Source organism: Orcinus orca, chromosome 20 (assembly GCF_937001465.1).
Source record: "Orcinus orca chromosome 20, mOrcOrc1.1, whole genome shotgun sequence".
NCBI classification, from domain to species: Eukaryota; Metazoa; Chordata; class Mammalia; order Artiodactyla; family Delphinidae; genus Orcinus; species Orcinus orca.
The window spans coordinates 13469168-13478869 of NC_064578.1; the positions used below are offsets into that span (position 1 = coordinate 13469168).

The following is a 9702-nucleotide window of genomic DNA, read 5'->3' on the forward strand; positions in this document are numbered from 1 at the left end:
AAATGATCTCAGAGGTGCGTGGGGAGGTGAGGACGGTGTTCCTTCCAGGGAGAGGGAGCAGCGGAGCAAAGGCTCAGCAGTGAGAGCGTGAGAGGCCAGGCTGGAAAGCTGGTTTGGGCTCAGGTGGCTGAGGCCTTGAAAGCCAGGGTGAAGAGTGGCTAATTCATGAGGTAACAGGGAGCCCTGGAAGGTCCGTGACTTGGGCGTGGGAGCTGAGATTGAGAGTTACTCTGCTTTCGAGAGATCAATCTGGCCGTGCTTTGGGGAGTTGCTGTTACAACCTCCTGGGCAGGATGTGATGAGGTGATGAGGGTTCCTTCTGGAGATGGAAGTGAGAATGAAGAGGCCTGGCAGAGGGGACAAAGCTCATGAAAGCAGAGCGCAGGATTGGCAAGGACTGGCCGTGGGGCGAGGGGGAGGGAGGGCTGAGGATCAGGGGCTCAGAGCGGGGCTGGGGTGCTGGAAAAGGAGTGGCTGCCGTAACAGATTGCCACAATCTTGGCTTAAAACAGCAGAAATGTATTCTGTCACAGCTTTGGAGGTCAGAAGTCTGAAATCAAGTTGTCAAGGTTATGCTCCCTCTGAAGGCTTTAGGGGAGGATCCTTCTTGCCTCTTCCAGCTTCTGGTGGCTTCTGGCATTCCTTGGCTTGTGGCTGCATCACTCCAATCTGCCTTCATCTGCGAAGGCCACGTGAATGGTCTTTCCTTACATGTGTCTCTGTGTCCTGTCCTCTTCTTATAAGGACACCGGTCACTGAATTTAGGGCCCACCCTAAATTCAAGAGGATTTCATCTGGAGATTCTTAATAACATTTGCAAAGACCCTATCTCCAAATAAGGTTGCATCTGAGGTTCTTGGTGAACATAAATTTGTGGGTATTTACACACACAGGCACAGATATGGGGGTGGTGGACAAGCCCCATTTGTCATTGCGCACAGGACGTTACTCTTTCTTCAGTCTCCTCTTCTGTCTTACAGGCCTCTTAACTGTGGAAATAGCGGGGCACGGCAGGCCTCCCAACCAGGGTTGCACTAACTGTGGGGCTTTCAAAATGCAGAGGGTACGTGAGGCTACAGCTGTGCTGTCCCTGCCTAGTTACCTGTTTGCTGGCCTGTTTTTCGGAGTGGAGGCAACAGGAAGGGAGCTTAAAACTGGGAATAGTAGTTGGGCTGCAGACTTGTAGGAGGTCTAAGTTTGGGAGAAGGCAGATCATCTATGGACAGAGTTTCTGGGGCAACCCATGTGTGCCAGGCTGGGAAGCACGGAGGCTCTGTAAGTCTCTGCTACGAGGCTAGTGGCCAGGCCCCCAAAGGCTCCAGACTGGGAATCAGATGAGGGCAGGTGGGGTAGGACTTGGGGTGGAGTGGGCAGCCACAGGGTGACTACCACATTGGAAAGAAGACTCAGTGTGGACAGGGATACTGATTTTTAAAGAAAAGATGGAAATTTGGATTTTTATGTGAAATCTCTGTGAACCAGAATGTGGCCCTAAGGACACCAATTTGTAAACTGTCACTTTCTGCCAAGTGCGGTCCCCAGACCAGCAGCATCAGTTTTACTTCAGGACTTGTTGGAAATGCAGATTCTCTGCACTCCCCCCGCCACTACCTCATACCTGCTCAATCAGATACCCTGGGTGAGCCATTACCAGCTTCTACAGGAGACCCAGATGCCTGATCCCGGTTCCCTGCTTGACGTGAACGCCAAAGTGCTGAGTAACACGTCCTCGCTGTGGTTCACAGTGCTGTGCATTCACACACTGGCTGCTGCGTTGTCTGGTCAAGGCAGTGAGTGAGGGGCTTCCCTGGTGGCGCAGTGGTTAAGAATCCACCTGCCAATTCAGGGGACGCAGGTTCGAGCCCTGGTCCCGGAAATCCCACATGCCGCGGAGGAACTAAGCCCGTGCGCCACAACTGCTGAGCCTGCGCTCTAAGAGTCCGCGAGCCACAACTACTGAGCCCACGTGCCGCAACTACTGAAGCCCGCGCGCCTAGAGCCTATGCTCCGCAACAAGAGAAGCCACTGCAATGAGAAGCCCGCGCACCGCAATGAAGAGTAGCCCCCGCTCACTGCAACTAGAAAAAGCCCGCACACAGCAATGAAGACCCAAAGCAGCCAAAAAAAAAAAAAAAAGACAATGAGTGAATTGGACAGATGGTGCTAGAGACAGGGGTTGGTGGCTGGCGTAGGCAGGGGAGCCTCTGGGGAGGGAAGGAGTCTTGGTGAGACCTTGGGAAGGGGTCTGTCGTGTGAGAGGATACCCAGGGCAGGGGCAATGTGTGAGCCTAAACCCTGAAGCAGGAATGATCCTGACCAGCAGGGGTGCCAAGCTGAGAGTGTTAATGATGTAGAGACAAGGGAGAAAGCAAGCAGGAACACTGGTTTATCTGTTCCCTTGTCCAAATATTGGGTTGAGAATATGGGAAGAGAGAGACAGAGGAAGTGCAAGATGGATTGCAAGTTTGCAAAAAATGTGGTGTCAGACTTCTATGAGGGGAAGGGCTGGTGGGCTGTAGGCCATAAGGGGCATGGGCTTGAGTGAACCTGAGCTTCTGGCCCAGCAGGGGCACAGGCATGGCAGCAGCACCGAGAAGGGGGTGGGAAAGTGAGTGTCAGCAGGCTCAGGCCCATGAGGGTTTAAGAACAAAAGTCTCCCTAAGTGCCGGGGAAGTGAGGGCAGAAAGTCCAGTCAGTAGTTGCTGCTCACAACCAGGGGCGAATCAAAGAGGTGACTCAGCCTGCCTGGCTATCTGGGGGGAAAAAAGAAAGAAAGAGAAAAAGAGAGAGAGAGAGAGAAGGAGGAGGACGGAAGGGAGGAAGGAAGGAAGAGAGAGGAAAGGAAAAAAAATACTGCTTTTGACTATAACAATAATAGATACTAATTATAGAATGTAAAATATATCCTAAAAAATATAAAGAAGAACATAAAAATCTCCCATAGAGATTTGGTGCATTTCTTTCCATTGCTTTTTCTATGCACATATATACATAATTAACAAAATTCAAGTCATGCTTTATACCCAGATACAGTGTGTTGAATCATGCTTTTTAAAACTTTGCTAAGCACATCAAAAGTATTTTTCTTATCATATAAGCATATCATAAGTATTCTTTGGCAATGTGATTTTTATTGGCTACATTCGTTATTATTGAACATCTAGGGCACTTACAGATGTTCACTATTACAAAATAATACTGCAAAGGAAGACTTTGTCCACAGATCTTTCGGTTATGTCTCTCTTTTCTTCTCTTTCACATTTATTCCTAGAAATGAGTTTAATGGGTCAAAGGGTGTGGACAATTTTAAAGCTTAGTGGGTCGAAGTGTGTGGGCATTAAGTCCATTAATAACAAAAATTGCCAAATTGCTTTCCAGGATGAGAGCATCTGCCTCACTATTTTGCCAGCAGCAAATGTTATTAAAATAAAATAAAACAACAGCAACAACAACAAAAAAGTCTTTCCATTTGGTAGGTGAAACGTATCGATTGTTTTAACGTGAATTTATTAGCGAGGTTGAGTTTCAGATACATCTCTTGCCCATCTATATTTTGTTCTTTCTGCTCCCATCAACTTAACCCTTGTTCATGTTTGTTGCAAATTCTCTCAGATAATTTTTGTAAGTCTGTTCAGTTACACAGAAATCACACTGTTTTTAAAGTCACAGTGACCTGCAGTGGTGAAGGCTGGTAATGTTTGGATCGTTTGTTAGCGGGGAAGAGAAGCAGCCTGAGTGAGGTTCGCTCAGCATCCCTGAAAGACCAGACTGGAAGGGCTGCTACAAACCTGCTGGTACCTCTAATTAAGAGGCATGTCAAGGTCTCTGGATGGAAAATGCAGCGAAAGGCTTTGAAAACTCGTAGGCCCTAGATGAGGGGCAGGGGTTGCCATGGAAAGGAGGCTGTGCCTGCCCCCTGGGGCAGGAGTGGGAAGGAGACTGGAGACCAATCCCAGGGCGTGGCTCCTGGGGGGCTTTGCCAGCCTGGGGTGGGAGGTGGCTGGGCTGGACAGTTCATGCTTGCCTGCATTGCTGTCCTGCAGCCCGGACAGCAGGGAGAGTATTCCTGGCTCTGGGAAGGCCTCCTTGGGACGCTGCACTCCCCACCCCGACCCTTCCGAGAGGACTTGTGACTGGGAAAAGGGAGGTTGTGTGCACAGCTCTGCGTACCCGGGCAGTGTGGGAGCCATGCAGGTGGCTCACGTGTTGTTGTTTTTTTTTTTTTTTTCACGTGTTGTTTTGTGCGGTCCACAGATCTCGGGATCCTCCTGGGCATGGCCTTGGGGAACGAGGGTTTGGAGGTGTGGCCCTTAACCCGGAGCGAGGAGTGTGCCATCACTGGCTTTCTGCGCCACAAGCTGCAGTACCGGAACCGCCTTCAGTACATGGTAACCACGTGGGCACTCGTTGTGTCCCTCTTCCAAAGCCCTGTGGCTCATGGGACATAAGGACCTGGAAATTCAGTCCCTCTCCTTGGACTTGTGTCAGGCCTGTGCCTGCCATGGCTCCCTTCTCCCTCACACACACCCATGTGCCTCATCTGCACTTCCTGTCCCTGCTCCTGCCATCCATCCCTGGGGCCTCCAACCCTCCTGTCTGATCTGACCTTTGATCCCACCTCCACGTGGCACTCACCCAGTGACTCAGGAATGGATTCCAGGAAACCTTGGGGGAACCCCAGGCACTATTTAGCAGGGGAGATAAGGACCTAGAAATTAGAATGTTTGATTCTTTTTATAGGGTGGACCACATCGCATGTAGCTCTGTAGGTCTTTTTTTTTTTTAACAGCTTTTTTGAGATATAGTTCACATACCACACACCTCACCTGTTCAAGTGTACATTTCTATGGCTTTTAGTGTATTTGCAAAGTCATGAAACCATCACCATGATAAGTTTTAGAGCAATCTTTTAAAGTCATTTTCCTCACCCCTCCTAAAGGATATGATTCTCTAGGAGTAGTAAGCTTCTCATCCTACATTTTGGCCCGAGACTTATGCCTTAACATGTTTTGTTTTGTTTTGTTTCACCTTCCCTGTGCCCCAGAGGAAAGAGCTGTCTTTATCCCAACTGGGAGCCAAGCACATGTTTTCTGTAGAGGACCACCGCTGCCATCAAGGGCCAGTCCTGCATCAAATTCTTCTCCAAGGTTGGGGGAGTCTGAGCAATTTCTGACTCTGATCTCATCCTTTGTTCTTGTATCTCCCCAGAAACACTACTTCCCCATCAACTACAGGGTCAGTGTGCCTTATGAGGGGGTACTCCGAATGGCCAACGTCACCAGGCTGGTGAGAATCCCCCCTCTGGAATGGGGAGGCCCCTGCCTCCTGGGACATCCTGTGGGCCCTGCCTGGAGGCACATTGGTCTGGGAAGATCCTGTTGCCAGGGGTCTTTCCTGGCCCCTCAAGCAAGCCTGCCCTTGGCTCAGGCCCCAGGTGCCCCTCCCACCCCATCCACAGTGGATGCCCGTGGTCTGCCCCCTGTGCAGGGCAAATGTTGGGGGCGGTCAGAGCTGTGGGGGGCAGGCCCAGAGGCTCCTGTCTGGGGTTTCAATAATTTCTCCTGTCCCTGCAGCAGAGGGCCCGGGTGAGCCAACAGGAGCTGCGGTATCTGTGGGTCTTGGTGAGTCTCAGTGCTACTGAGTGGGTGCAGGAGGTGCTGCTCGAGGGCCATCCATCCTGGAAGTACCTGGAGGAGGTACATACACTGCTGCTGGATGTCAAACAAGGCCTCCCGGTGAGCCGTGCGGAGGTGCAGGTGGCCAGGGTGGGTGCGTGCGTGCGTGTGTGTGTGTGGACAAAAACTATCAAGGGAGAAGGTAAAGGCATGGAAAGTTCTGGCATGTCCTGGAGAGTGTGGGAGAAATGGAGGGGGCAGGGTGGTGGACTGGGCTTGGGGGGCAAGAGATGCGCCTGAGACCCTGTTATGCTCTGCAACCCTGGGTGAGTCATTGATCCCTCTCACTTTATTTCCACATCTAAGAAAAGAGGGAAAGGGGGAGGGATAGATGGGTGGAGCACAGGGGGGTTGAGGGCGATGAAACTTTTCTGTATGATGCTGTAACGGTGAGTATAATTGCATTTGTCAAAGCCCATTGAATGTACAACAGAAAGAGTGAACCCTAACGTAAATGGACCTTAATTAATAATAATAATAGAGGTTCCTGATCGCTGCCTGTTCAGCAGTGTTGATCGGAGGCCTGGGGGATACGTCATCCAAAAAGCCTGGAGAGTAAGGTGACAGGGTCGGTGTGTATCCTCGCAGGCCATGTGTGTGCCATGGGACTCCTCCCCACACCCCCGCCTTGCCCTACCAACCCCCCCAGCCCTCCTTAGGACCCTGGTACACAACTGCCCTGGGGCCCCACCTGCTGCCCAGCAAGAACAGCCAACAGGAAGCCAACTGTGAGCTTCTGCTGACACCAGGGCTCGGGGCCAGCACCTGCTTTTGCAGCTGCCGAGAACTTTGTGGAGGCTCTCCATTCTGGCGGGGACCGGGAGACCCAGCCGCTTCCTTGGTGGCTTTCTTGTGCCTGGGGGCGGGGGGGGGGTGGGCGTTGGAGCTGACCTGGGGAACGGACTGTGTTCCATCCTCAATTTTCCTTCGGAGTGTCTCTGGCTCTGTGAGCTCTGCTGAGCTGGGAAGGAGATTGTGGGTAGACTGAGGCCCTGCCCACCTGGGCTCTTCAGATTGAACCAGCTTGTTTTTTTTAAAGATTTTTTTTTTTTTTTTTGATGTGGACCATTTTCAAAGTCGTTATTGAATTTGTTACAATATTGCTTCTGTTTTATGCTTTTGTTTTTGACCATGAGGCATGTGGGATCTTAGCTCCCCAGCCAGGGATTGAACCCGCACCCACTGCATTGGAAGGCGAAGTCTTAACCACTGGACCGCCAGGGAAGTCCCTGAACCAACTTTTAACCTCTTCTTTCTCACAATGTTAATGGTTGATGGTCCGTTCCATATGTGCCCAACATCTATGGGGCAGTGGGTCCTCCCTCTAGGGAGAGGGCCATGGGCATGGGCCCCTTGGCCCTCCTGCCACCCTCACTTCTCTCTCTAAGCCTTTGTATATTAGTTTTTGGGGACTGCCGTCACAAATTACTACCAACTGGTGGCTTAAAACAACAGAAATTATTCTATCGCAGTTCTGTAGACCAGAAGTCTGAAATCAAGGTGTCAGCAGGGCCATGCTCCCTCCAAAGGCTCCAGAGGAGGATCTCTCCCACCTCTTCCAGCTTCTGGTGGATGATGGTGTTCTTGGCTTGTGCAGCATCACTCCACCCTCCGCCTCTGTCTTCACATGGCCTCTCCCTCTGTGTCCCAGAGAAGGACCTGTGTCCTTTCTCTTACAAGGGCAACAGTCATTGGATTTAGGGCCCACCATAAATCCAGACTGATCTCATCTGGATATCCCTGACTTAATTACATCTGCATAGACCCCATTTCCAAACAGGTCACATTCGCAGGTACTAGGGATTGGGCCTTGGACAGAGCTTTTTTAGGGGGTTGTGGGGCAGGGGGACACACAGTTCAACCTAGAACACTTTTAGGAACGTCCTTCCCCAGCTCAGGTCCTGCGTTTCCTCCTGCTCCATGTCTTTTTTTTTAAAGTATTATTTATTTATTTATACATACATTTATTTATTTTTATGTTTGGCTGCGTTCGGTCTTCGTTGCTGTGCGCGGGCTTTCTCTAGTTAATGGCGAGCGGGGGCTACTCTATGTTGCGGTGCGTGGGCTTCTCAGCGGTGGCTTGTCTTTGTTGCAGAGGACGGGCTCTAGGCGCGCGGGCTTCAGTAGTTGTGGCATACAGGGGCTCAGTAGTTGTGGCGCACGGGCTCAGTTGCTCCGTGGCATGTGAGATCTTCCCGGACCAGGGCTTGAACCCGTGTCCCCTGCAGTGGCAGGCGGATTCTTAACCACTGCGCCACCAGGGAAGTCCCATGCTCTGTGTCTTCTACGACAGTTCTGGCCCCTGCTCTGTCCCTCCCATGGTGCCTGGTGCTCCCCACACCAAGTTCCTTTTGTTAAGTGTTGTGGAGAGGAGCCCCCGAGCTTGGAGCCGGAGACCCAGCCCTGTCAGTGTGCCTAGTACGCCTCACGATATGACCGACCCTCCTGAGGGTCCTGTCTCTTCTTCATGGGAGTCGGTGTGGGTCTTTGCATCCTGAAGGACAGTGTCCCTGGGATAGGGACTTCTCATGTGGTGGTGGCCGGGCCTGGGCTAGAACAGCAAGGATGCCCCCACCTCCTCCCTGTCTGGCCTGCCCCTAGGAGAGGAAAAGAGAAGCTTCTGTGTGTTGTGCTTGAGTGAGGGACATCGAGGGAGCCCCTCCCAGGAAAAATGGCACCTGCAGGAAGGAGAGAAATGGCTCTCAGGCGTCCTGGTCACAGGGATCTCTTGTCCTTCTTCCAGGCAGGACAGCCACCACCACCCCGCCCCCCAGAGCTCTCCTGGGATCTCTTCACAGGCTGGGGGGGGTGGCACCTGTGGTCCTAAAGGTTTCCTCCCTTTCAGGGTGTGGAGGTCAGCCCCCAGGTGGAAGCAGTGTTGTCCCTCTTGAGTGCCCCAGGAAGCCTGAAGCCAGTGCGGCCCAAAGCTCTGCTGGACAACTGCTTGCGGGTCATGGAGCTGTTGTACTGCTCTTGCTGTAAGGAGCTCTGAGGGGCTGGGGGTGGGACACTGGGTGTCTGAGCCCAGGTCGCTGAGCAGAGCTGGGACCCTCCTCGGCATGCCCTCTGCTTCCCAGGGCTACAGGCCGTTTCTGGAAGCTGAGATGGGCCCTGGGTACAGGGAGGACAGTGTGGCTTGGTCTGGGGATGAGCGGGGTGTTGACCAGTCCTGCAGTCTTTTTTGTGTCTGTGTGTTTGTGTTGCCTGCAGGTAAACAAAGCCCTGTCTTAAACTGGCAGGATTGTGAGGTGCCAAGGCCTCAGCCTCACGGCCCGGAGCCCTCGTCACAGTGTGTGGCCGCCCAGCTATACCCCCTGCGCCAGCAGCCCCCCGCCTCCCTGCCCCACCCCCCGGCATCCACGGCTGGAGCCCCGGCTCAGTGAAGCTGCTGAGGGCACAGGGCGAAGGCCGCCTGCCCTGAGTGGGCTGCATGGTAACTGGGTGGGGCAGCTGGAGGAGCTCCTGCAGGAGATGGACTGGGCCTGAGGCTTCTCTGGGTGGTGGTGGGGAGCCCCTCTTGGGAGAGGAGACCCTAGAGGGGCATTTCTCCTTTGAGGGGGACTCAGTGCCTGAGAAGGGTTCAGCTTCCCGCCTTCCATACCTCCCATGGTCTCACCTGGAGCGGTGGGCGCTGGGGGCACCTGAAGGTCAATGAAGACAGAGCTTACAGCCCCTCCTGGCACTGCCCGGGCTGCCCTCTTCCCTGAGGGCAGGGCTGACCGTCTCCTAAGCCCAAAGAGGTGAGAGCTGTACCAGGTGGGCATGGGGGTGGGGACACGCCTCGGCAAGGCCAGGGAGAGGGCAGCAAAGCTGGGGAGAGGGCATAGCCAAATGCCACATCTTGCCACAGTTCCCTTTATTTTTTCTATTAAACACCTGCTTTGTTTTGGTTTGTTTTGGTTTGCTTTGCATCTTCGAGGGTGAACCTGGAGAAGGCCCACCTGGAGAAGGCCACTTTCCCCTCCTGCCAGGTGCAGGAGGCAGGAGGAGGGGCATGGGCTGGTCTGGCCCTGGGGCCTTGGTCTGA

At 53.0% G+C, this 9702-nt stretch overlaps 1 protein-coding gene across 4 annotated transcripts in view; it reads left to right on the forward strand.

The window, feature by feature from the left end:
• Window positions 1–9565, forward strand: part of IL34 (interleukin 34) — a 35292-nt gene extending 25727 nt beyond the window's left edge. For 2 of the 4 annotated variants that reach the window (XM_033434672.2, XM_033434673.2), the window contains exons 3-7: window positions 4255–4388; window positions 5209–5286; window positions 5574–5765; window positions 8521–8653; window positions 8886–9565. In XM_033434672.2, coding sequence (XP_033290563.1) covers window positions 4255–4388; window positions 5209–5286; window positions 5574–5765; window positions 8521–8653; window positions 8886–9058 — 710 coding nt within the window. In that variant the 3' untranslated portion in view covers window positions 9059–9565. The remainder of the gene's footprint in view (window positions 1–4254; window positions 4389–5208; window positions 5287–5573; window positions 5766–8520; window positions 8654–8885) is intronic. The other 2 variants (XM_012534302.3, XM_004273247.4) reach the window with 2 other exon arrangements.
• The last annotated feature ends 137 nt before the right edge of the window (window positions 9566–9702 follow it).